Source organism: Geotrypetes seraphini, chromosome 6 (assembly GCF_902459505.1).
Source record: "Geotrypetes seraphini chromosome 6, aGeoSer1.1, whole genome shotgun sequence".
Taxonomy (NCBI): domain Eukaryota; kingdom Metazoa; phylum Chordata; class Amphibia; order Gymnophiona; family Dermophiidae; genus Geotrypetes; species Geotrypetes seraphini.
The window spans coordinates 180,330,915-180,358,157 of NC_047089.1; the positions used below are offsets into that span (position 1 = coordinate 180,330,915).

Consider the following 27,243-nt stretch of genomic DNA (forward strand, 5'->3'; position numbering starts at 1 on the left):
ACAGAGTTGCTTTGAAGTATAAAGTAGTGGCAGTTTACCTTAGAGGAAGGGTGCTAGAAGCCACTTTAGAACCCCAAGATAGGGTACGTCATCCAAGCCTGGAATACAGGAGGCATAGCATAGAGCCTGCATTGAACTGTATAATCCAGTGGCAGAAGCAACAATATCTTAAAGGACTCTGGTTTGTAAGCCTGATATGCAACTGCTAGCAACATGAAATACAGAGGAGGAGGGGATAACAGTGTGTCTTTGGCATGAACTGTGATTTTGTTCTCAAGCTGCTAGCAAAGCCTTAAAGGAAGGCCTATGGTTTTTTCCCTGATGTTGGAGAACTGTTGTTTGGAAACAGAGCAGTGCATGAGGAAAGCACTTAAATGTACTCTAATTTTGATATTGCACCCAGATGGCGAACAAATGACTCTTATTTGTGCACAACTGTTGCTGGACTCTATTCCTTTTGGGTAGCAATCTTGCTTTTGGTCACTCCAGTAACCGCTCGAGTGGGCTGTGTTGAAGAATAGGGTTGGCTTCTTACCACCCCCTACTCCCCACCACAAGGTACAGCCCAGTTTTCTATCTCAGGGCCCAGTGGTCATAGGAGATCCGGATCGCTTTGTTCTTACAGCATGACTGTTGAGCACATGGTGTTAGAGTGCAAAGGATACTCAGAGGTAGTCATTATACTCTCCTCAGAGCCAAGAAACCTACTATGGTCTCTGCTTACACTAAAGCATGGGAGATGTTTCAACACTGGTGCACTAAAGAGAAAGTGGAACTGTTTAGTGCACTGATCGCGGTAGTGCTAACTTTCCTCCAAGCAGGTCTCAACAAAAGTCTCGCAGTGGTATCTCTCAGGGTCCAAGTGACAGGCCTCTCATGCTTCAGAGCCTGTGGATGCAAAGCTTCCTTGGCTTTTCATTCAGACATTGCCAGATTCTTAAAAGGGGCACTAAGGCTCAGACCATCGGTAAAACAACCGTTTCCATCCTTAATGTGGAACCTTAATGTGGTTTTGCATAGCCTCAGTCAGGCTCCTTATGAGCTTATTCAAGAGGCGTCCTTATTTGATTTTACTGTCAAGACTGTTTTCCTTGTGGCCATTACACCAGTGAGATGAGTCTCAGAGCTGCAGGCTCAAGATCATGGAGGCGGGAATTTCCTTGCACATGGTTCTGTCCTTTTTTGCCAATGGTTGTTTTGGCATTTCATATCAATCAAGAAGTAAGATTGCCAGTGTTCTAGACCAGTGGTTCCCAACCCTGTCCTGGAGGACCACCAGGCCAGTCAGGTTTTCAGGCTAGCCCTAATGAATATGCATGAGAGAGATTGCATATAATGGAAGTGACAGGCATGTAAATCTGCTCCATGCATATTCATTAGGACTAGCCTGAAAACCCGATTGGCCTGGTGGTCCTCCAGGACAGGGTTGGGAACCACTGTTCTAGACCACAGGGTCAAAGAAAAAGGACCGGATTCTGAGAGAGCTGGATGTGAGGAGAGTCCTCCTATGTTATCTGGAGGTCACCAGAAAATTCCAACTGTCAAATGCATAGCATTTGTTCAACAAGCATTAATCTGACATATCCATTTGCTTAGAAACTAACAGCAGGAACAAGTGGCAGGAGTGCATTTCACAGCTGAGGACTACTTTGTTTTTTATAGTGATGGTATGGTGAGAAGGTTTAAAGAGCTATATCCTGTCTGCTCATCTCATGATATATGAGATCAGCAACCAGAAAGTGCAGTCCCACAGGTTTTGAACCTAGGGTTGCCAATTGTATCCATTTTCACCTGACAGGATGGATCCAATTCTAGATTTACCCCATTTGCATGCAGGGACTTGTAGTTCTGATTTCCCCACTGTATTCCCTAAAAAAGCAAGACTACAAGTCCTTGTATGCTATTAGGTAAATCTAAGACTGGATCAACCCTGCAAGATGAATCTGGATCCAGTTAGCAACCTTATTGCCAGATGGGGAGGAGCAGTTGGCAGTACTGGAGTGCTGCTGAGTTTAACAAACTGACAGGAAACAAATTCAGAGGGGAAGAGGAAAGGGGGGGCAGATGCTAGAGAAGGTGGAAGAACAGGTAGCAGAGAAGATGCTGGGAAAGAGAGGCAAAAGGCAGGATCAGACTAGCATTTTACAGCTACACTATATGATGGGTTATTTCAATGCTGCTGACTTTTGGACAGGAAGGGGGAGTAACATAGGGACCACACATGTTGAAGTGAGATATATGATAGTGTCTTCTCATCAATATCTTTCTATGGTGCTTTTTATTTTGACAGATGTTCCTATACCGTCTAAAGTACTGTCTCTGTGGAGTCTTTTACTCTGCATCCATGTTACCCTGCATTACAGATCTGGTGCAGTTTGAGGTGAGCATGGGCAACTATGGTAACAAGTTTGACGTGACGTGTAAACCGCTGTCTTCCACAACGCAATACAGCCGAGCAGTGTTTGATGGTAAGTGACAGATCAGGGGTCTGAGAGAGTCATGGAGAGAGAACAAATAAAAGAAAATACATAAAACAAAGAGAAAAGGGTGTGAAAAAAAGAAGACAAACAAAAACCATATACACACATACCTTCCCAGTTGTTGGCACTTTGGGGCCTTATGTTCTGCATTCTGCTGAAATCTCTCACATTTTTAGGAGGACTTTGAATTTGGAATTCAAAAGGATATGGTAGGTTCTCTGTGGGGAACATACATTTTGAGATCTGAAGCTATTTGGGAGATAAGGGATATTGATAGAGAGTTCCAATACTATAAAAAAACCAATGGCTTGTGCCACTCAGTAGAGAGTTCTCTGAGAGAACAGGATCTAGAGCTCAAACTACTGTAGTTTCTCTATAAGACAAATCTCCAATACTTTACCCAACCTCTAAAATATCTGACATTCCTCTCCGTAAAATTACAAATTGTTCAACATGCTCTCATATATTTCAAATCTGGCAAAATGTGGCCTCAGGTACACCTCCAACCTTAGTAATGTTCAAAATCAGTGGGAATACCGGTGTTTTTATTCCTCATTGGCCCACATTCTTTTTTTGCAATTATTTAGGTAAAGTTTTTTTTTAAACTTTTTTATCAACCGTGATCTTTTTAGAAGTTTATTTGAGGTTTTTCTATTTAAAAATATTCAAATAAATTATATATTTAGCTTAGCATGCTACTGGGTTACATGATCTGACATGTTTCGCAACAATTTATTTTATCAAGGATCCCCCAGAGCCATTGTGTCCACCATCTTACTCAAAGTTTTTTGCATTTTTTGCAAAAAACTTTCAGTAAGATGGTGGACACAATGGCGCTGGGGGATCCTTGATAAAGTAAATTGTTGTGAAACATGTCGGATCATGTAACCCAGTAGCATGCTAAGCTAAGTATATAATTTATTTGAATATTTTTAAATAGAAAAACCTCAAAGAAACTTCTAAAAAGATCATGGTTGATAAAAAAGTTAAAAAGTTTAAAAAAAAAGTTTACCTAAATAATTGCAAAAAAAGAATGTGGGCCAATGAGGAATAAAAACACCGGTATTCCCACCGATATTGAACATTACTAAGGGTGGAGGAGGTGTACCTGAGGCCACATTGTGCCAGATTTGAAATATATGAGAGCATGTTGAACAATTTGTAATTTTATGTCAGATATTTTGGAGGTTGGGTAAAGTATTGGAGATTTGTGTTGTATAATTCCCAACCATTAATGAAACAGAGTTAAATAGTGCCATCTTTAGTGTGAGTTTCTCTATAAGATGCATAAATGGGGTTTTCAGTATCCAGAAATCAATGCCCATGGATAAAATTACCATATGGCTCCAGAAAAAGGAGGATGGATTGAGACATCTGGGTTTTATTTCCATTACTTTTAGCGGAAGTAAAACCCAGATGTCTCAATCTGTCCTCCTTTTTTTGGAGCCATATGGAAATCCTACCCATGGAGAACTTTGGATCTGGAGCTCAGGAGTGTGTAGTGAGACCACCATACCTTCAAGAATGCATTGACGTAACCTGCACAAGGTAGCAGTAATAATCCTAAACAGCAGTGGTATGATTGCATTAGGCCCAGAAAGCTTTGGGGTAAATCTAAATCGATCAGCTATTAGAATCATAAACAGTGATACAACAGCATCAAACTTTTAAGAAGGCTGGGGTGACTTGTATGAAGGGACCGTGATTGAAACCCAACACTCATTGAGCATAGGAAGACCAGATCATTTTTGTTACAACATCACTGGATGATATTGCAAAACTTTTTAGTAACAGTTAAAGGTTCTGGTGTTGGGTTAAGTAACAGTTTTATAAGAAAAGAAGGCAAAGACTAAAATTTCATACTAATGCAGGGCATTACCATGACAGATTATGGTCATTTTTGAGATAGATATGAAGAACCATGGTTGGGAGAAAACGTAAAATAGATGGGGAGGAGGGGTGTGGAGGAAGTTAGTGTTGGGTTATATAACATTTTTTATATGTATCTATCTAAAATGATTTCATGTGGGTAAACTGGATAGACTATCTGCCATTACTTTTATGTTATTGTATATGGAGACTCAAAAACAGAAAATCAGCAGTGCTTGTGTGTACTAGAATCCACATAGTGGGCACACAAGAAGGGCTCAGCAGATCTGCACTGAATTATGTTATTGTCCTGTTTGTAGGGAACTTTTACTACTACCTGCCATGGTATGACACCAAGCCTGTTGCGGCCCTAAACTGTTTCTGGGAGGACGTGAGAAGCAGAATAGATGCTCTAAACATCATGCAGGCTTTGTATGACAAACTTGTAAGTGTACATTGAATGATGAGTGTAGTGAACGGCATGTACCGAACAATGAGAGTATACAAAATTCAGTGTTGTGAATAGAGGCCAAGCAGCATATACGAGGGCAGCTAAAGTGGCTACATCAGGAATAATCAAGACATACCATTCAGGGAGAGGAAGAGGAGGCAATGCAGTTCTACATATGACAACTGGGTGGTTTATAAAATGTATTATAAAAGAAGAAAATTAATTACATTATCATTCGTGTAGAAGGATAAAATATTTATCCCCTATACACATATATTCTAATACTCTGTAGCCCATAATAAAGGCCTGCACCCACAGTATGGTTTAGGCCCCAAACAATTTGTCAAGTAACTTTCAGTCCACATTTATATTTTTGAAAAGGTGCTTCCATATGTGGGAAAAGTGGTGTCCTTTGAAATAATTAACACACAAAGATGCTTATTTTAGTGTGATGGGGCTACAGAATTTAACCAAAAAAAATCCAATGTTCTTTATAGTTTATAAAATCTTTTCATAATGTTCACCCTCCCACCCTTCATTGACTTGATCAATTATTCTCCTTCTCAAATCCTGAATAGTGTGTTGTTTCTCTAACCAGTGTTGTATTAATGGAGCTTATGTATTTTCTGTAACTATTTTTGATTTGTTTATTGCATCTTAGCTTTATCAGTCGGCTACTTTGTCCAACATAAATCAAGTTACTTGGACACTTTATAATATACAGTATACCACATTGGAACTATTGCATGTTGTATATCTTTTCTATTTTTTAAGATTTCTTTATTAAAGATTTTCATGTACACCATATACAGCAGTGATCTCAATCTCGATGCCCGCCAGGTACTATTTTGAAGATCTGAGCAGAGGTTATGGAGCTGTTGAAGCAGAGCTGGAGTAGTGTCCCCCCCCCATGACCCTCACCTCGAGTAGTAATTGGTTGAAGGAAAGAGCTTTCCTGGCCCAGAGCCACCTTGCATAAATGAGCCTGCAATGCAATTAGGTGACCACGCATCACCAGTTTATGGCCCTCCCAGAGAGTGTTCAGTGTAACATCCCCAGTGTCATTAAGAGCTAAATAATCCAGAAGTTTTTTTTCAACCTGTGTGACCTGCTGAGGGACTATCAACAAAGCATCATTAAGATACCATCGAAAAGATCTGTGATCCGGTTCTAAAAGAGCAAAGTCTAGGGACAAGGGAGCATGGTCTGACCACATTCGAGTCAGGATCTCAGTAGCTTCTAAATTACCCAATATGGTAGCATTCTCAAACCAATAGTCTATAAGGGAAAACGTTTTGTGGCCTGCGGAGTAATAAGTGTAGTCCCTAGTTTGGGGGTGTAACTTTCTCCATATATCTACCAAATGCCATTGTTGTAAAAAAAAAAAAAATTTAAACGCCCCTCTGGCAGAGCTACCATAGGAGGCATGTGTAGCTGAGTTTTCTTGTACAGGGCTCAATGTCAGATTAAAGTCCCCACCCAGGAGCAGGGAACCCTCCACATATTGCAGGGGGAGTTGGGTGAGGCTCTCAAAGAAGTTAATTTGATCTTCATTGGGAAGGTAAACATGTGGAGGGGCATAATCAAAAGAAACGTCTAAGTACGTTTTGAGCCTAGGATGCTAGTTGCCCAAAGTCAGCAGTGTCTAAAGTCCATTCTCGAAAAATACGTCCAAAATATTTTTTTTCTAAAATCGTCTACTTCTGCATTTAGTCGTGTGATTGTCCAGACCGCCAAGTTGTCTATCTTTATACCACATTATTGTCCAAAAAGTCATCCAAGTCCCAAATGCCCAGAGCAAGACCTTTTGGACATGGGAGAGGCCAGCAATGTGATGAACTGGCCACCCAGACATGGCAACAGAGTAGTGGGGCATTTTACGGCACTCCTGTGAACTTCATAAAAAGGGTGCCACATAAACATCTCACCACAACTCCCTTGCAGGTCATGGTGAGCCCACCCCAAAACCCACTGTATCCACCTGTGAACAACCTCAATAGCCCTTACGGCTGCAGATGCCACCTATATGGCAGTAGAGTGGGGTTTGAGGGGGGGGCGGGGTTGGTGGGCTCTCATTTTTCACCATGAATGTCGTGGTTAGAGTGGCTTATGAGTCTGGGTCTTCCTCTCTATGGTTCACTTTCCCATCCCCCAGATTATATAAGCCACCTCTGTGCAACTCTACTAGGCTTTCCTATGCCAGGCGCTGATGTTCTGGAGGCATATATTTAGATGCACAGCAGCTCGATCATAATATTGAAACTATGTGTAAATCTTATGTTTGAAAATTGGTTTGATTTGGTGTGTATTTGTAATTGCATGCATAACGTTGCAGTCATATGCACAACTTAAAATGTACTTCTTTATGACATGAAAGATGTGATGAGGAGAGATGTGGGAGCAAGGAAGTCCTAATGACTACATGAGTGAACTTTTGGCATATATTTCCAGATATTTGTGCTCTCCCCAGAAACAGAACCTGAATGAGCTGAAACGTGTAGAAGGTTCACATGATCCGTCCCTAATGAAAAAATGGAAGAAGCTGCTGCAGGACCTGCTGAAACAGTGCAAGTGAGTACAAAGTTAGTATAGCTCTGTGAGTGTAAGGATAAGTGGGAATGTGACTAATGATCCACACATCTCTGTGAATATGTAAGGTTTCATTGCCGTTGGGCTTGAACAAGGGTGATCTCAGTAGCTTGAAGGCAACTTGCTTTTTTGCCTTAGAGCCTTGGTTTTCAGTATCCTGCTATGGCAGTGAACAGTCATCCCCTGGAACCAATGCAAATGGATTTTTCTCAGCCTCAATTGTCTACAGAAGAAAAGGAAGCCATTGGGGCTAAGACCTGTGCCTGTATTTTGGAGACAAGATACTGTCCAAATCTGCCCCCCACCTAAACAGTTGGTTAAAAGCACATATTCCCAAATCCTGATGGAGGGAAGAGATATAAATGAGAGGAGAAAGGAAATCCAAGATGGCGGCAGCCCTGGGACAGCGTCTCTGACTACAATCTACAGAGCAGTCCAATTTTGTTCCTAAAAATTCTAATGCCGCATTCGAAGCGTAAGGGGATGATCCGGACTGATTCCCCTGCACTCCGGACTTCAACCCCTACTCAGTGCTCTATTTTGGACTTCACAACTGTACCTGGGAGTTCCAGACCAAATGTCGGAGGGATGTCTGGTGTTTCCTTGGGAGGAAGAGGAGCCAAGGTATCGGACTGGAAGATTTCTCTCTCCCCCTCCTCTCTGTGCCTCCACCACACCCAAACTACCCTGCAGCTGAGTTGAGGGAGCCGTGCAAACTTTGGGGTCGCGAGGGAGACCCCAATTGCAGGGGCAGAAGCAGTGGAAGTCTCGGTTGACCAACGGGATTTGGAAGGGAAGGTGGTTACCTTCCCCCCCAGTAGGATCATCTCCAGTGGTTACACTAGAGAGCATATGGAATGCTCTCTTGAAGCTCAACTCTTCTTCAGTTGATAAATCTTCTCAAGAACTAACAACGCTTGTGAGTACTGTTAATTCCTTATCTGAAAAATTTGAAGGAACTAAGCAGCAGTTAACTTCAGAGGTTAAGCAGGTGAAAGAAAAAGGTGAAGATCTCCAATCTTTATCCTCAGGATTGGTTAAAGATAAAATTATTCTTAATAGAACAATTGTAAAATTATAATCGCAGGTTTAATTCTTGTTTGTTAAATTTTTCATTAGGAGTGACTCCCATGGAAATGTTTAGAAAATTTTTGACTGAAATTTTCAACTATTCCTCTGACTGTATTCCACCAGTCAATCAAATTTACTATATTGCTGTAAAAAAGGTCATGGGAGCCACACCAGAAGAAGTTGTCCAGAATCCATCAGAGCCTGTTTTGAATCTTACAGATTTTCTTGAGACCTCAATAACTGAGACCTCAGAGCATGCTACGTTAATTGTTTCCTTTGTTTTTGAACAGGACATGTCTGCTCTACTTAGACAATACTTTTGTAACTCTCAAGTACTATTCTTGGGGAAAAAATTTTGGATTTACCCAGATGTTACTAGAAAGACCCAAGAGCGCAGGAAATTATTTCTTGCTATGAGAGTTGAAGTTGTAAATCTGGGTGGAAGTTTTCTTTTGGCTTACCCCTGTAAGTGCGTTATTTAGTATTTGAGGTCAAAGTATGGTTTTTTTTCACCTGAATAGATATGAAGAAATTGTCGACAGGGGGAGTTTAGTATTTATAAAACAGCAATGTAAACTGTTGGAATTTTCTGTTAAGCCAATACACTTCTCCCTCCGGATTCGCGGGGGATAGGGGCAGAGCCGGACCGCGAATGGTGAAATACCGTGAATATCTTCTGGTCCGGCTCTGACCCACCCCCACCTCCCTCCCGCCTTCCCTCCCGGCATCCCAGCCTTACCTGGTGGTCTAGCGGGCTTTCGGGGCAGGAGCGATCTTCCTAAGCTCCTGCCCCGTGCAGATCGCCAATAGGAAATGGTATCCTATTTCCAACAATGGCCAACGCAAGTCACAAATACATGATAAGACAGATTTTATGCTGCTTATCTTAGAAATAAGCAGTGGATTTCCCAGAGTCCATCTTAATAATGGCTTATGGACTTTTCTTTTAGGAAATTATCCAAACCTTTTTAAAACCCTTCTAAGCTAACTGCTTTCACTGCATTCTCTAGTAACAAATTCCAGAGTTTATTTTCTTTGGTTTGTTTTAAATCTGCTACTTATGAGTAGCTTCATCATATATCCCCTAGTCCTAGTATTTTTGGAAAGAACATATGAACATAAGAGTATCCTAACTGGGTCAGGCCAATGATCCATCTAGCCCAGTAGCCTGTTCTCACGGTGGCCAATCCAGGTCACTAGTACCTGACAAACCCCAAAAAGTAGCAACATTTCATGCTACTGATCCCAGTAGCCCATCCTTACGGTGATCAAGCTAGGTCACTAGTACCGGGTAAAAAATCCAAATAGTACCAACATTCCATGCTACTGATCCAAGAGTAAACAAGTGATTCACATCTACCTGTTCCATTCCACTCAGTATTTTATAGACATCTATCATCTCTCCCCTACGCTGTCTCTTCTCCAGGCTGAAGAGCCCTAGCCACTTTAGCTTTTTCTCATAGGGAAGTCGTATTAGTCTCTACCATTTAGCCCAGCACCAGTATCAGACTCACTGGTCTATAATTTCCTGGATCACCTCTGGAACCCTTTTTTAAAATTAGCGTTATGTTGGCCACCCTCCAGTATTCCTGTACCATGCTGGATTTTAAAGATAAATTATAAATTCCTAACAATAGCTTTGCAAGTTCATTTTTCAATTCTATCAGTACTCTGGGTTGTATACTATCAGGTCCAGGTGATTTGCTACTGTTAAAATTGTCAAATTGCCCTATTACATCTTCCAATGTTACAGAGATTACTTTCAGTTTCTCTGACTCAACATCATTGAATATAAAGTTCAGCCTGTACCTCAGCATGAAATACCACATTTACCACATCAGTCAGTATTAGTAGAAGCAACTCTTAAGAAATCAAAGATTCAAAAACCAGGAGCATAAGCTTCTCCAGACAAGTACTCTAAAAAATATTGGTAGCTTATTGTCATAATTCCTTAATGAATCAAATCTTGTCCATTGCGAAGCCTTTGCCTCAAGAAAATTTGTCATCCAGCTTTCAACAAGTTTTCTTAATATTGAAGAATGTGGATTGCATCTTACCTCCTACATATGATGCTTATCAAAATAGTCATTAACTGCTATTACTACCTATAGAACAACATAGCTTCAGTCATATAGCCTTCAGGAAGATCTACTACTACTACTAATCATTTCATAGCACTACTAGGCATATATTCTGTTATTCAAGTTCTTCTATTCCGCCTTTACCGACTTAGTTCAAGGAATTACAGTATGCAGATTATCCCATCAAGTACTAGGTATTAATCCATTATTGATTCAATGTCCTGAAACAAGAAAGATTTAAAAAATTTTCTAAGCTTAAAATAATGTCCACAATAACACAATTTAAAAGGAAGCTAATTAAACAATTTTACCAATTGGTATTGAATAGACTAAGAAAACTGTCTAATAGATTTCACATTTTTTGATCCTGGAAATTTCAATTGAAATTGTTTTCTAGTAGAATGTTTATTGGAAGAACCCTGTAGCAATATTACCAGATATGCAGTGCTGTATACATTATACGCAGGTAGTTGCTCTGTCCCTATGGGCTCACAGCCTATGTTTTTTTTCTATTTGCAGGGTTAAGTGACTTGCCCAGGGTCACAAGGAACTGCAGTGGGAACTGAACCCAGATTCCCAGAATTGCAGTCCACCACACTAACTATTAAGCTACTCCTCCATGCCATAAAAGTGTAGCAGATTCTTTATTATTTGAAGACAATCTGTTTAGCGACAAAGTGATAAGTACAATGACTATAATAATCCTAATACAATTCCTTCTTCATCATGCGGGCCCACAGAAATCTTCTTAGAAGGCAATATCAACCTTCGTATCTTCAACAATACTACCACAAGTATTATCGACAACATCAAAAACCTTTGCTATATTATCTACACACCCTACATTCAGGGCTCCTTTTACTAAGCTGCGCTAGCGGTTTTAGCGCATGCTGAGCGTGCGCTGCATTACCACGCGCGCTAGATGCTGGTGTTAGTTTTTTCGCATAGCACTGGGGTTAGCGCGCGCTAAAAACGCTACCGCAGCTTAGTAAATGGAGCCCTCGGTGTCAAAAGTCATGTGAGAAGGAACCACAATCTGCCATTTCAAGGCAGATTGGCAAAATATAACACTAGATAAATGAGCGCTCAGGATAATTAAATATGGCTACATAATAAATCTTAAAATTTTTCAATTAAAAAACAAGAAGTTTCAGCATCAAAGTATACCTATGACCATCTGCTTCTCACGCATACACATAAACACAGATTCACATATTGTCTCTCACACAATCATATTCTCTCACTTTTTTGTTTTCTGTCATACACATGATACCCCATCTCTCTTCCTCTCTCTGATCCAGGAGGTCACTTCCCCCTTTAGGCCAGGTAGCCACAGTCCTAGATGAGAAGCTTCAGGACCTCCGCAATCTCCTACTGGAGGACATCGTCCGCTGGGCTCAGAAGCTGCAAAGAGACACATGTAACCCGCTCACCTTCATCCCAAAACTGGAAGATTGGCTACAAAGGATTGCATCAGTCACATATGAGGTATACTAGATTTAGGGCCCCTTTTACAAAGCTGAGGTAGCGAGTTCCCCATGGCAAATGCACCAAAGACCATTCAATTCATATGGGATTCGATGCATTTGCTGAAGGAAAATTGCTACTGCAGCTTTGTAAAAGGAGCCCTTACTAATATTGCCTACCCATTTCCACCTTTTAAGTCATAATAGAAGGCAAGGAGAGTAATTTACACAACTTTTTATGTGGGTAAATGGATTGTCTGTAAATCGTACCTCTTAAATTTAGTTAAAGATATGCAAGAGGTTCTATGATGTTTACTTCTAGCTGTATTTGGAGGAGACATTCTGAGACAGGGTCATAAAATTACACACACAGAAGCCAATGTATTAATCTATGAAAAAAAATGCAAGTTGCAAGCCATTTGTTACAAAACTTAGCTAAGGAATGCAAATGAGCTTAAATTAAGGCCCCAAAGATATATTATTATAATCATTATTATAATATCGAACCGGAAATTCCAGCCTGACAACTACTGGCTCTTAAGCAGTCACAGATTGCACTGCATGTGTCTCATTGTGGCTAATTTGCAACCCATGGCTAAAATTTATGAGAACTTTTTATGAGGTGCCATGATTGGTAATTTTGTGCATTCGTGGTTACAACAATGTTTAAGATATTTTGCAAAAATAATCCCCTCATGTGGTGGTTGGTGGTGGTACGTAAAAGGATCATTTGCTCTAGTGCAATCTGCTTAGTGGCTCTTATAACCTTTCTCTCCCTCCCCCCCCCCCCCCAGCTGCAGTCTATTAATCAAAAGCAAAGCTCACCAATCTTTTTCAGGCCACAACCCTACCAAGGCATGCTGTAATGACGCACCTTTGTGTTTTTTGGCTGGGTTGTGACCACCCAATGTGGCTTGAGCTATCTTGTTTGGGGTTGCAACCCACAGTTTGAGATGTCCTGATCAAAAGTAACATGACCCTCCTAAGCCCTACCCCCCATGAATGGGCACCATCTTCCATAATAGTGAACCTTGGTTCCAAGACCCTAGCCTCTTCTACCCCCAAATCCCATCTCACCCAAAAGTCAAATAATCTAAAAGGGCACAAGCATGATCTTTGTTCCTGCCCCATTCCTTCTATCTTCTAAAATTTGGCACCTGACCCCTAACAGGGCATCAGAACCTACTGCTTGGGGGATCAGTATTAAAAAAAAATGGAGCATCTGTTATTTGGCAAGATGACATCTAACAGCATATTCTGACATACTGCTATGGGTCAGACCAATGTTCCATCTATCAGCGCCAGCCCCGTCTCTCCCCCAACCAAATCTGACATATTGTAATCACAAAACAGAAAATAAAATTATTTTTCTTACCTTTTGTTGTCTGGTCATTATTCATACCATGTAGGGGTCCCAGGCTACGGTTGGCTTTTGATAACTCGCTTGCCAGGGCCCCTTCTTTCTTCTTCCCTCCCTCCATCCCTACAGCTGAAGACAGGCACCTCCCCCCAGTGGTATGAGACAGGAGGGAGCAGTTAGGAGAGGGTCTGAGGGCAAAGAGGGGCTCAACAGCGCACAACCACCTTTCCTTCCCTCCCTCCATCAGGTGCAGTGAATCCACCAATGTTAAAAGGAGCTGCTTCAAAATCGGAGGTCTGCCACTGCCGTAGCACTTTCCCCTCTGCCTTGGTCCCGCCCCTTCTCTGACATATGGGACCGCGGCAGAGGGAATGTGCTACGGTGGCGGCAGGGCTCCAATTTCAAAGCAGCTCCTTTTAACATAGGCGGAGCTGAACTGTACCTGATGGAGGAAGGGAAGGAACGGTGGGGCAAATTTCGGCAACAGCAGGAATTGTTTGGCGGGCCAAGCACCATGAAACTTTGTTTCTTTAGGCAGCCCCGGTTGTTTACTTGGATTCAATGTGAGCCAGGTGAGGAAGGCCGCCGCAGCCTCGCAGCTAGGTAGGGGGACAACAATGGCGCTTATGCTCAAGCTCCCGCCGCAGCTCCTCTCTCGATCCTGGTGCGGGTCGAGAAAGGAGTCAAGGCGGCAGCTTGAGCATAAGCGCCATTGTTGTCCCCCCTACCTAGCCGCGAGGCTGCGGCGGCTTCCTCACCCGGCTCTCACGGCTGGCGAACCCTAATGCTGACATTGAATCCAAGTAAACAACCGGGGCTGCCTAAAGAAACATGGTAATCATATTCTGTCCTGAAAGCCCCCGCCGCAGCTCCTCTCTCGATCCTGCTGCAGTTCGAGAGAGGAGCCGTGGCGGCAGCTTGAGCATAGTGCACAGTGAGAGCCGGGGCGCGCATGCGCAGTCGTGTTTCTGCGACGGGATCAGGGAACACGACTTTTGAGTGCGCATACGCGGCCTAGCATTTTATTATATTAGATATATAATCAGAAGACTGTTTCATTCTTCTGGACCTGTACAGGAAAAAACGCCTGCTCTGATAGTCTGTAACCTTAATTCCTTTCTTGTTGGTATTGAAAGATTACCATGCCCAGTAGAGCGTAACTTTGGAAGCGTAGCATAACATGAAATGCTCTCAACCAGATATTTGAGAGCTAGCCCATGTAGGCACAAGTAAGTAAGCAACAGTAATTTATACCCGATTCGGTAATCTATCTTAAAACAATAAAGCTTAATGTAGTATTCAGACACATGTTCACTTTTTGCCAACCTAAACAGAGATCGAATGATTGAATTTTGCACAACCTGTACAGCATGCAATACTTTTAGTGGAACGCCCAACAATGCAATATTGCAATAATCAAGACTTGACAATACTACAGTCTGAAATACATTGTTGTAATCATTCCAAGGGAGATACTGATAGAAATTACCCAAAAGCCTCAGCTTAAAATAAATTTTCTATATCAACGCTAATACATGCTGTTTAAATGACAATTGTGAGTCAATAATCACACAATCTGTACAGCATGCAATATGTTTAGTGGAACGCCCAACAATGCAATATTGCAGTAATCAAGACTTGACAATACTACAGTCTGAATTACATTCTTATAATCATTCCAAGGGAGATACTGATAGAGATTACCCAAAAGCCTCAGCTTAAAATAAATTTTCTATATCAACGCTAATACATGCTGTTTAAACGACAATTGCGAGTCAATAATCACTCCCAGATATTTAATCTCTGATGAAAATTTCACTTTAGAACCTAGTATCTGAACAGAACTCAGAAGATCATGAATCGAGTGTCTGGATAAAAACATCACTTTTGTCTTCTCTATATTAATCATCAGTCTATTTGCATCCATTCTTCTCTTAATACAACTCAGGGCTCCTTTTACGAAGGTGCGTTAAGCATTTTAGCGCATGCAACGCATTAGCGCACACTAGCTGAAAATCCACCGCCTGCTCAAAAGTAGGCGGTAGCGGCTAGTGTGCACAGCAATTTGGCATGCGCTTTTCCGCGTGTTAAGGCCCTAACGCGCCTTCGTAAAAGGAGCCCTCAGTCTCACTCAAGCGTATAAAAGCCTGAGTGACCAAACCATTTACAGGAAAGAAAAACTGAACACAGGACTATGAAAGGGTAGGACAAGGAAGGAAAAGGGAGATACTGGACATGGTGGGGAGAGGGGTTTGAGCCACTTTGGTTGTACCACAAAAAGGCAGGTACCACAAATCTTTGACCCTGTGCCAGTGTTAATGGGAGAGTGAATAACTGTAGGTTCACCTAGGATAGGGGTAGGCAATTCCGGTCCTCGAGAGCAGGGTCAGGTTTTCAGGATATCCACAATAAATATGCGTGAGATAGATTTGTTGCTCAAGGAGGCAGTGCATGCAAATCCATCTCATACATATTCATTGTGGCTATCCTGAAAACCTGACCTGGCTCTGGCTCTTGAGGACCGGAATTGCCTACCCCTGACCTAGGATGTCAAATACCCTTGAACCAGCCCTGATCAGAAACTGTTACAAATGTAACATCCAGAAAAGTTCCAATATATAAAATAAGCAGTGTTTTTGGATCCAGTAGGAACATTTTGGATTTATATTCATAGAAACTCCATGGTATCTGATTTCTTTTTATTCTACTTTTTTCTCCTCCTTTTTCTGCATGTTTCTCCTCATCTCTGTGAACCCTTCTTTTACCCTCTCCACTGTTTTTTTCTGTCATTCTTTTCTACTTAAACTCTCTCTTCTCTTCTGTCTCTCTCCTGTGCTCCCAATTTTTAATTTGTTCCTGCTTCCTCCACCCCCTCTTGCTGTTTGTATCCAGCCCCAGACCTGCCTTCCTGATGTCGTGATCTGGATGCTTTGTAAGGAAAAGCGAGTGGCATATGCCCGGGTAAAGGCACACACCATCATGTTCTCCAGTACCAGCCAAGCTGCCTGTGGCAAGTTCTGTGGGAGGACACAGACCATCCTCCTGAAGGTAAAAGGTGGACACAGTTCCCATAGGGGCAGGTGGATGTATAAGATTGTAGTGTCCTGCTACAAGAGCTGGTACATATTTATTTATTTATTAGGATTTATTTACTGCCTTTTTGAAGAAGTTCACTCGAGACTATTATGACATGCTCGCATAGCATCTTTAAAAATTACCAAGATCAAAGATTTCTGCCAATGTTAGCAACTCTTTCTGAGCTCATCTTCTATTTCCAGGCCATGCTTTGCCATCCTTGGGACATCAGATCTCAGCTACTTGATTCAAGCCATTCTGTGCCAGTCTCAGGGAGATCAGAGCTCAGACTCCTTCCCCAGGTTACACTGTTCTAAGCTGAGATCAGAGCTCAGCTTCCTGATCCAAGCCATGCTTTGCCAATTTCAGGGAAATCAGAACACAGCTACTTCTCCAAGCTGCAGGATCTCAGAAAGATCTAGTCTAGGATCATTGTTTCTTGATGTTTCACATCTTCAATCCTTCCCTCCTCTCCCAATACCTTACTTCCAAAAGGTCTGGTATGATGTGTACTCATATTGTAGCTACTCCAACTCCTCCCATCCCTCTCCCCCAGTGGCATAGGCAGCGAAATGCTATTTTGTTTTGGGGGGGGCCCGCAAGTTCTGCCACAGACCATGCCCAAGCTCCACCCCAGACCTCACCCCATAATAGTACTAATTGAAATACCATTTTTTCCATTCGTTTTTCATATATACACATAATATAATCTTATTAACAATACATAATGGTTAACCACAAAATTAAACTACACAAAGCACACTGTATGTTTCTCAACATTCATTCCTACCAGAACACCTGGCGTTGGTCACACATGCAGAACACAGATAACCCCTATGCAAATACAGGACCACAAACTAAAAGTACTAATATATACAAACAAAACCCTAAGATGCAAGACTCTGCATGCAGTACAACCCCCAGAAAAATAGAAACAAATGCATTTCTAATGAAAAAAGCAAAATATAGACAGCAGATGTAATTTCTCAAAACTGATGCAATTCAATCACTAAATTGAAAATAAAATAATTTCCCCTACCTTTGTTGCATGGTGAGTTTGGGTTTCAAATCATCTTTCCCAGTCGCTGGCTGCACTTCCTTTTGTCTGTGCTCTTAACTGTGTATCCAGGGCCACCTTATTCATTTGCTGTTTTTCCCTCCTTCACTTTCTGCCATACATCCATATTTCAAAATAGAATAAAACACAAAAGACCCCCCTCTCATCAATACTGATGATATTATTTGAGAAACTTGCCCAGTATTGATGAGAGGGGGGTCTTTTGTGTTTTGTTCTATTTTGAAAGTATTGCCCCCTCGAGTGGACTGTAATTCAAAATCCCCAGTCTGTTTGGGTCATACATCCATCTTTAGCATTAACTTTTAATATTCAACTTTCTTCCATTTTTCTGCTTTCTTCTCAAAATCTACTTTTCCATGCCTTCCCTTCCCATCTATCCATGTGTGCCATCTCCTCCCTCTTTCTTCTCCCCTATTCCCATCTATCCATAAGGAGCATTTCTTCTTATCTCTTCCCTGTCATGGCCATTGCTGTGCACCATCTCATCCCTCTCCCATGGTCAGACATCTCTGTCTTCCCCCTTCCCCCCTTATATGGTCTGGCATCTTTCTCCTCATTTTCCATAGCCTGGAATCTCTCTCTTCTCCTATGGTCTGGCATCTCTCTCTCCTTCCCTTCCTCTTCCCGAGGTCTAACATTTCCTCTCCTTTTGTGGTCTGGCATATCTCTCTCCCCTCCTTCCCTTCCCTTCCATTCTGTGGTCTGGAATCTCTCTCTTTCCTTCTCATTCCAGTGGTCTGACATCTCTCCATTCTTTGGGTCATCTCTCTTCCCTCCCAGTGTAACATTTCTCCCTCTCTCCTCTCCCCTCTCCACCACTATCATATCCAACAATTCTCTGTCTTTCTTCCTTTCCCCATATACATCATTTCTTTCCCTCTCATGCCATGGCGGTATACAAAAATAAAGTTATTATTATTATTATTATTATACACCTATGTCCAACAATTCTCCATTCCTTTTCCCTCCCCCACCAGCAGCATTTCTTTCTCTCCCTTCTCGCTACTTCACCTGTGTAGCATCTCTCTTTCCTCCTTTCCTAACCCCCCATCCTATGCATTTGTTGTTCCCAACCCTCTCCCAGTACATACAATATCTGTCTTTCTCAATCCCCTGAGCATCTGTCCTCTCTGCCTTCCCAACTCCCAACCCCCTGCACCCAGCCTCTCCCTGCCAAGCTCTGCACCCAGCCCCCTTCCCTCCCTCCCCCCATCAGGCTCTGCACCCAGCCCCCTTCTCTCCCTCCCCCCCCAGTCAGGCTTTGCACCCAGCCCCCTTCCCTCCCTTCCACTCAGTCAGGCTCTGCACCCATCCCCCTTCCTTCTCTCCCTCCCCGTCAGGCTCTGCACCCAGTGCCTTTCCCTTCCTCCCCATCAGGCTCTGCACTCAGCCCCCTTTCCCTTCCTCCCCCCCTGTCAGGCTCTGCACCCATCCCCCTTTCCTCCCTCCCTTCGGTCAGGCTCTGCACCAAACACCCTTCCTTCCCTCCCCTGTCAGGCTCTGCACCCAGTCCCCTTCCCTCCTTCCTTCCCCTGTCAGGCTCTGCACCCAGCCACCCCCCCCCTGTCAGACTCTGCACCCAGCCTCCTTCTCTCCCTCGCTCTGCACCCTGCCCCGTCCTCCTACCTCCTCTGGCGGTCCAGAGGTGCAGCGAGCAGGAGCGCGCTTTCCTTGGGAGCAAGTCAAAGAAGCCGCTGAGCACTGAGCAGGCACACCAAAGTGAAGAAACCAGCGGCAACTGATTAGGTTAGCAGCAGGGTAGGAGAACGGAAAGCTCACTCCTGCCCACCTCACCTCAGGACCACAAGGGATAAAAGTGGCAATTTTGGGGGAGGCAATAGCCCCTGTGGCCCCCCTCCCCCTGTTCAGACACCTATGCCCAGTGGTGACTGTTAATTTCGTACTGTTCCTTAGGCTTAGATTCACTAACTATAGCAACTCAATCGCTGTTGGCTGATTCTCTGGCTGATATTTCAACAGTGATTGATTTACTCTTAAGTTTGCATGCAAATCATTTGCACAGAAGTGCAAATCATTTGCATGCAAACCCACTGACTCAATTACTCAGTGAGAGATTGAGACATGCGCAGAACCCTAACAGTAGTGACAGAAGAAGCAGCCTCCTGTCACTGCTGTCAGGGATTCTGCTTTTTTTTTAATGGGACAGATGTTCTGTGTGCCATTTGTCCCATTAAAAAAGCTGCTCCCTGCTAGCACTCCCGAGCCACTATCCAACCCCATCCTGTCCCCCCACCAAACCCCAAAATGATGGCAGGAGGGATGCCTACTCCCTCCTGCCCCCAAAGGTGCCTGCCCACCCCCCCAAAAAAAACAGCAAAAGGGATGCCCACTCTCTCTTGCCCGTGAATACCTCCCCCTCCCCTGAAGAAAAAGGCAGGAGGAATACCCACTCCCTCCTGCCACCAGTTCTCCACCCACTCCTCCCGGCCCCCTTCCCCATTCCTGTACCTAAGGAAGTCCCTGATTGGCTCAAATGCCTCAGGCCCCTCCCAAGGGAGAAGCCCAAGGTCCATTAGCCAATCATGGCCGTAGGCCCCTCCCCATGTATCACATGATGCACTGGGGAGGGGCCTAAGGCCCAGTGTCAGGGAGGAGCCGGAGCAGGAGGTGTTTTCAGTTCCTCCTGCTCCCAACGTCACAGGGGATCGGGACAGAGGGAGTGGGCAGGGGTCATTTGGTGGCAGGAGGGAGTGGGCATCCCTCCTGCCATCTTTTTGGGGCTCGGGTGGGTCACTACAATTGTCGGAGGAGGGGGGTACAATTTTCAGGGGTCATTGGGGAGGGCCTGTTGCGGAGGTGGGGGATTTTTCTCATTCATATTTTATGGGACAGTTATTTTGCGTGTGTAATACATGCAAAATATCTGTGCCATTAAAAAAAATATGAAGAAAATCCCCGGGCAGACCTATCGGGTTTTAGGATCGCAAAATAGCCAAGCAATGTAAGTGAATCAATTGCTTGGCTATTTTGCATGGCCGGATCAGAAAACAGGCGATCGAGGGGAATAACTCTCGGTGGGCCGTTTTGTGAATCAGGTCAGTTAGCAGCGATAGTTGCTAAACCTGTGAAAAAAGGTTAAGTGACAATGGCTGACTTTAGTGAATCAGGGCCTTATAGTGTGTCATTGATCAGTCTTCATGTATAGTTGAATTATTATTTTCTGACACCACTGAGCCTGCCTGCCTGCCTGTGTCTATACAGTATCTCCAGAGCAAAAAGAACGAGACAAATTCTTCAGTGCAACTCCGTGTGCAACTCTGGCTAGGCCCAGCCTCTGAGAGAATGAAACTCAACAACTACTGGGAAGGAAAATTGGTTGTCTATGCAGAAACAGTAAGCAACAGTAGTGCCCTAAAATGTTGTTTTGGTAGGCAGGATACTGGAACATCTTAATTAACATTAAGTTGCAGGAGACTATAATGACCAGAGAGGTGCCAGAATACCATAGTGGCAGCTAAGGTGTTGAGTTGCTGTAATTGCAGGCACCTTGTTGAGAGGCCATAATGACAAATTGAAATACCATAATGGCAGGCATAATTTGTGCAGGAATACTGTAATGGCAGGTACAATACCAGGGCTGATGAAAATGTACTGGGAACCCTAAGCAGGTCAGCCTTGGGTCATCTCCTTCGCCCACCCCAATTTACTTGGCATTCATATTATACTTCCTCCTCTTTCATCTTAATACTGGTACTGCAAGCATATTCAAAAGACATGGTCGCAGGGCCAGCCCATCCTGACACAGGTTTTGCAACATACAAGATCAGGAAATGCTGAACCCACAATAAACACATTTTGAACATGCTCACTGTTGCAGTTTTAACGAAGAAGGAGTAAGAGTGGTAGGGAGCTGCTTCTGCTACACAGATTCCAGCCTCCCCATCTCGCTGACTGAATTCTCTCTTTAGCTGGCATAGGGGTCCGCACTAGCCAAACGGCTCCACCTGGCCAGCCTTACATGCTGTTTTGCTGTCCCCTAAATCCCTTCATAAGAGTCAAAAAGCTTTTACTTGGAGAAATAATATTGAAAACTGATACACATATCGGTCCCCCTGATGAAACAACTGTAAAACAAGGTTCATGTTCAGTGACTCAGAAAGATATTTCTATTAAAGAGTACAAGATAAGTTTTACTTTATTATATTTGAAAAATCCTCTGCTAGTTATATGCTTTAAGAAAACTGGACTTACAATATAAATATATTTGTGTAATAAATATAATTTTGAGTTGACCTGTTTTCAACCATTATGAAGGCAAACTAATTTTTTTTTTCACTGTAGGATGTATTTTGATGAGTTTGACTTGATTCCTCCAGTGAATATCCACTTTTTTTCCTCATGTGTTTTGTTTGTTTGCTCCCTACATTCTGGAACCCTTGGTAACTGCTTAATTTGCCTGGTCACATGGTCAGCTTTGCATAGTACTGGAATGCAATAATGGCAGGCAACTGTAGTGGATGGCAGAGAACACTCACAGGCAGGATACCATAAAGGCAGGGTGCCAGTAAGATGTAACAGGCAGGACAAGGGGTGTTGCAAGAGACATGTGAAAGCTACTATTTATACACGGGGATGCTTCTAAAATAAGGGCCTTGAGTAGGGGAACTAGTGTTTTCATCCATAGAGATCAATTTGTTTCATGTACCAAATATAGCTTAAGGACAGTTTTATCTCCAATCCCTGTTCTTACTCTAAATAAAATGAAGACTACATAGGTCACGCAAACATAATAGTTGGATGATAAAAGAGAACTCATTGGGGAATGAGAGGAATGTCCTCTTGTGTTCTCACTCTCCCTGGAAGAATGTTAGAACAGTGGGAGTTCAGAAGATGGAGAGCTGAGTCTCACCTCTTTTCATTCACTAGTTTCAATCTCTTTTTTTTTCTTTTTTGCACCATTAGTATGAAAATCAAGTGAAAATCTTTGGAAAGTGGTGTTCCAAAAGGATGTCCAACATCCCTAAGTTCTCTGATATCACAGGGTTGTTGAGTCTTCCTAAAGATAAGTTTCAGCTCCCTAACGGATGGGATTGGAATGGTGACTGGAAGGTGGAACCCCAAAAAAGGTGAGAAGCTTTTAGAAACCAACAGAGCCATATAAAAGGATAATCAGTCTATCATGTTCCAACAGGAAGCAGTGTAGTGAAGTTGCATTCCAGAGGACATAAAAATCCAGCTCTCTACTGCCTCTTACCAACCCATTCCCAATGATACAGAAATCTACAAATTACATGAGGGGCATTTTCAATAGAACATCTTAAGTCTAACTTTGGATGTTTCCCGCAAGGTATTCATAGTCGGGGGGTGGCGAAATGGCCATTTTCAAAAGCAGCAAAATCGCTAGAAGACCAATTTTTTTTTTCTTTGAAAATCACCAATTTAAATGTCTTGGCCATCAAGATGTCTAACCTTAGGACGTTTAACTTATAGGGGCATTTTAGACCACAAAAACTTCTAAGTTCAAAATGTCCATATCCAGACCATTTGGTCATGGGAGGGGCCAGCATTGTAATGGACTAGCCACACAGACATGCAACAGAAAGTGGGGCACCTTAGAGAGCACTGCTGTGAACTTTACATAAAGAGTGCCAGATGTACATCTCACCATAACCCTCTTATGATTTCTGCTGAACCCTCCAAAACTTCCCTAAAACCTACTGTACCTGCCTTTCTTCCACCCTCAATAGCCCTTATGGCTGCAGGTGGTACCTATATGGCAGTATAATAGGGTTTTGGTGGGTTTTCATGGGTTCACACTTTCCACCATAAATGTAATGTTTAGAGTGTCTTATGGGCCTGGATCCTTCTCTATGCTTCATTAGCCTGCCCACCATGCTACTTAAGACATCTGTGTGCAGCTCTTCTAGGCTTTCCCATACCAGGTGCTGATGTTTTAGAGACAGATATGTACTGTTTCATTCAGATCTTTCTGGGGTTTGGAGGGGGTTAATGGCCACTGGGGGAGGGCCTGGGATAGGCACGTGGGATCTCTCAGAGAGAGACAGAGATAATGGTTACTGTGGATGGCCATTTGGCCTTTATCTGCCATCATGTTTCTATGTTTCTATAGGGTGTCATTACTTAATTCCTCCAGTGGTCATCTGGTCAGTTTGGGTACCTTTTTGGCACTTAGATGCTTTTAAAATAGGTCCAGCTCCAGACGTCTATGTTCCATCCTGGACATCTTGGAAGGGGTTCAGTTATCACCACAAGACATCCAAATGATAAGTTCGCCCAAAGCCCGCCCATAAAACGTCTCCAACGTGCCCCCTCAAACTTTGGACACACAGCGCCCAAGAAGCCTAACAAGAAAACTAGAAAGTTGGCTTTGAAAATTCAGCACTTGGATGTTTTGGCAAGAAAAATGTGGAACCAAGACTACAGATTGTTTAAATTTATATTTTTTCCACTCTGTGCTATCCCTTATTTCTTTTATGAATATGAGGTTCCTTTCTATTTTAACTATAATTTTGTAAACTACTTTGTTATTGCCTAAGGAAGGGTGGTTTATTAAATAAAATTAACTCATAAATGAAGTTAGGCATTTAGGCCCAGATTCTATAAAAAATTAAGTTAGGCCCAGATTCTTTAAAAAAAACAAAAAACAAAACCTAAAAAACCCCTTAAAGTTAAGCGCCTAGATCAGCATTCCTAGCCTATCTAGGCACCTAACTTAATTATTTAAAAAGCTTAATTGATGCAGATAACAAGCAATTAGCACTCATAATTGGCTTAAATTAAAATTAATTGGATGATAGGTACCTAACTCAGTGGGTGCTTAGCACTTTCAGCTAGGCATCTTGTCCAAGGTGCTTACCAGAAAGAAAGCATGATTCGGGGCGGATTATGGGCGTGTTGTGCATGTAAGTACCTAAAGTGGACTTAGGCACCGGTATTTAGGCCAAGAAAACCCTGGCATATATAGAGTGCGCCTAAGGTTCAGATGCCTACTGGAGCCTAAATCTACGTTAGGTACTGCTAGGTGTTATTCTATAAACAGTGCCTAAATTAAGATTGACATTAGCTATGCACCGCATTCCTCGGCACCTATGTTTTAGGTGCTGTTTATAGAATCAGGGCCTTGGGGTCTGATATTTAAAACAATTTAAATATCCAAGAGAGGCTCCTGTCTGTTTAAGTCACTTGTCCAGGGCTAACAGCATATTCAGCAATATTTAACTGGATAGTGCAGCTAAAAATGTCTGGTTAGTGTCCAAGCCAAAACTGGCTATTATCCCAGGACAAGCAGGCAGCATATTCTTAACGCATGGGTGACATCACCGACGGACCTTTTTAACTAGAAAGTTCTAGTTGGCCGCACCGCGCATGCGCGAGTGCCTTCCTGCCCGATGGAGGAGTGCGTGGTCCCAAGTTTCTTCGTTTCCGCGGAGCGAAGAAGACGCATGTGTTTTCAACGGCCGTTGAAAAACTAATTTTTGCCTTCCCGCTCGCGTTTTTTCTCACTTTTTTCCTATTTTTCTTATCGGATTCCCTTTATTTTTGTTTTCAAAAAAAAAAAAAAAAACTCTTTGAGTTTTCCTTATTTTTTCAGGCCGGCCCCAGCGGGGCCTGTTGCCACCATACAGGCCTCCGGATTCGATTTTGCGGAGGCCGTGTTTCCCTTCATGCCCCCTCAACCGAGTTTTAAGAAGTGCCAGCGGTGTGCACGCCCGATCTCCCTCACCGACCCACACAATTGGTGCCTCCAGTGCTTGGGTCCAGAGCATCGGGCTGACACCTGCACCCGCTGTGCTACGCTTAAAAAGCGTACTTTGAAAAATCGGCAGATCCAGCAAAATATTTTGTTTGGTACTGGATCTGCCATGGAACCGGCTGCGACGTCGACGGCACCACAAAAGTCGGCACCGACGACATGGCCACCACCGGACCCTTCCTCGGGGTCATTGGGCCCAGGTAAGCCGGCTAAGAAGCTTCCCACTTCCCTTGAGCGCCCTTCTGCCACGGTTGCGACACCGGCCCTCCCGGCACTGCACCGGCTCCGCAAACGCTCCGCTCCGATTTCGGTGAGTGCCTCATCATCGGCCTCCTCATCGCCGGAGCGTAGAGCGGCACCTATGGTACCGAAGAAGAAAAAAGCGGTACCGGTGCCCCCCCTGGATGACCGCATCGCGGCCATACTCCAAACACAGTTACAGGAGCAGCTGCAACAACAGCTGGCACCGCACCTTCCGGTACAGGACCGGTCTGAGCCTCGCACTGTCCCATCGGTGTCGACCCCCTCGGTACCGATTAATACCTCCATGCCGGTGCTCTTGGCAGAAACACCTACAGTGCATACCCGTGATGCTGCCGACCCTGTCCAGTCCCAGGAACAACATCGGTCTTCCTCACCCAGTACCGCCTCGGTGCGCTCAGGCAAATCTCTCTCAAAGACCCGCCATGCCGAGCCCTCCACACCGATGTCCAAACGTACGCACCCCGACGTTAGGGACCCAGACTTGTGGGAAGACTCCCCTCACGGTACCGAGGAGGACGCTTCGTCAACCGATGAAGAACCCTCCATGACCGACACCGTCTCAAAACCAGAGCAATCCTCTTTCTCCAAATTCCTTAGGGAGATGTCAGCAGCTCTTTCCATTCCCTTAGAGTCCGACTCTAAAAAGTCTCAGGCTTTCCTTGATGCCCTAGACTTTGAGCAACCTCCCAAAGAATTTCTGAAGTTGCCCGTCCACGACATCTTACGGTAAACTTTCTATAAAAACTGGGAAGCTCCCCTCACGGTTCCTGGAGCCCCTCGTAAATTGGATAGCTTGTACTGGGTTATTCCAATCCCAGGGTTTGACAAACCTCAATTGCCCCACGAGTCCCTCCTGGTGGAATCTACTTTGAAAAAATCTCAGGGTTCCAGTGTATATGCCTCCACCCCTCCTGGCAGAGAGGGAAAAACCATGGATAAATTTGGTAAGCGCCTTTTCCAAAATGCCATGTTAGCCAATAGAGCCAACAACTACACCTTCCACTTCTCCTTCTACATGAAGCATCTGGTGCAACAGCTCTCCTCCTTACAGAAATATCTTCCTGAACGTAAGGTCCCTCTTTTCCAGCAACATATTTCCAGCCTCCTCCAACTCAGGAAATTCATGGTTCGCTCCATCTACGACTCATTTGAGCTGACCTCTCGCGCATCTGCCATGGCGGTGGCCATGCGCCGTTTGGCATGGCTGAGAGTCTCTGACCTAGACATTAACCACCAGGATCGCCTGGCTAACGCACCTTGTCTGGGTGATGAACTCTTCGGAGAGTCCCTGGACTCAACAACCCAGAAGCTCTCAGCACATGAGACCAGGTGGGACACTCTGATTAAACCTAAAAAGAAGACTCCACCTGCTCGCACCTACAGACAGCAGTCTTCCTACCAGCGCAGGTTCTCAGCCAGACCTCTCAACCCGCCTCAACAGCAGCTGCGCCGACCTCGGCAACAACATCAAACTCAGGCTCGCTCTCAGTCTCACCAACCTGCCAAGCCTCTACCTCCGTCAAAACCATCTCAGCCCTTTTGACTCTTTTCTCCAGGGCCAGTCTCCATAGCCAGTCTCCCAACATCATTGCCTCTTCCTCAGCCTATCAGAGGTCGCCTCCAACTTTTCCTCAGCCGTTGGGAGGTCATCACATCAGACCAATGGGTCCTCAACATCATTCGCCACAGCTACTCTCTCAACTTCCAGACTCTTCCACCAGACA

At 43.7% G+C, this 27,243-nt stretch overlaps 1 protein-coding gene across 10 annotated transcripts in view; it reads left to right on the top strand.

Annotated features, from left to right (window-relative positions):
* FER1L5 (fer-1 like family member 5) overlaps positions 1–27,243 on the top strand; it is a 363,329-nt gene that overhangs the window by 124,432 nt on the left and 211,654 nt on the right. For all 10 annotated transcript variants that reach the window (XR_004539782.1, XM_033947691.1, XM_033947688.1 and 7 more), the window contains 7 exons: positions 2,291–2,468; positions 4,670–4,794; positions 7,271–7,371; positions 11,843–12,029; positions 16,260–16,415; positions 20,743–20,874; positions 22,444–22,607. Coding sequence is in view for 9 of the 10 variants with exons in the window: in XM_033947691.1 (XP_033803582.1) it covers positions 2,291–2,468; positions 4,670–4,794; positions 7,271–7,371; positions 11,843–12,029; positions 16,260–16,415; positions 20,743–20,874; positions 22,444–22,607 (1,043 nt within the window). In the remaining variant the exon portion in view is untranslated. The remainder of the gene's footprint in view (positions 1–2,290; positions 2,469–4,669; positions 4,795–7,270; positions 7,372–11,842; positions 12,030–16,259; positions 16,416–20,742; positions 20,875–22,443; positions 22,608–27,243) is intronic.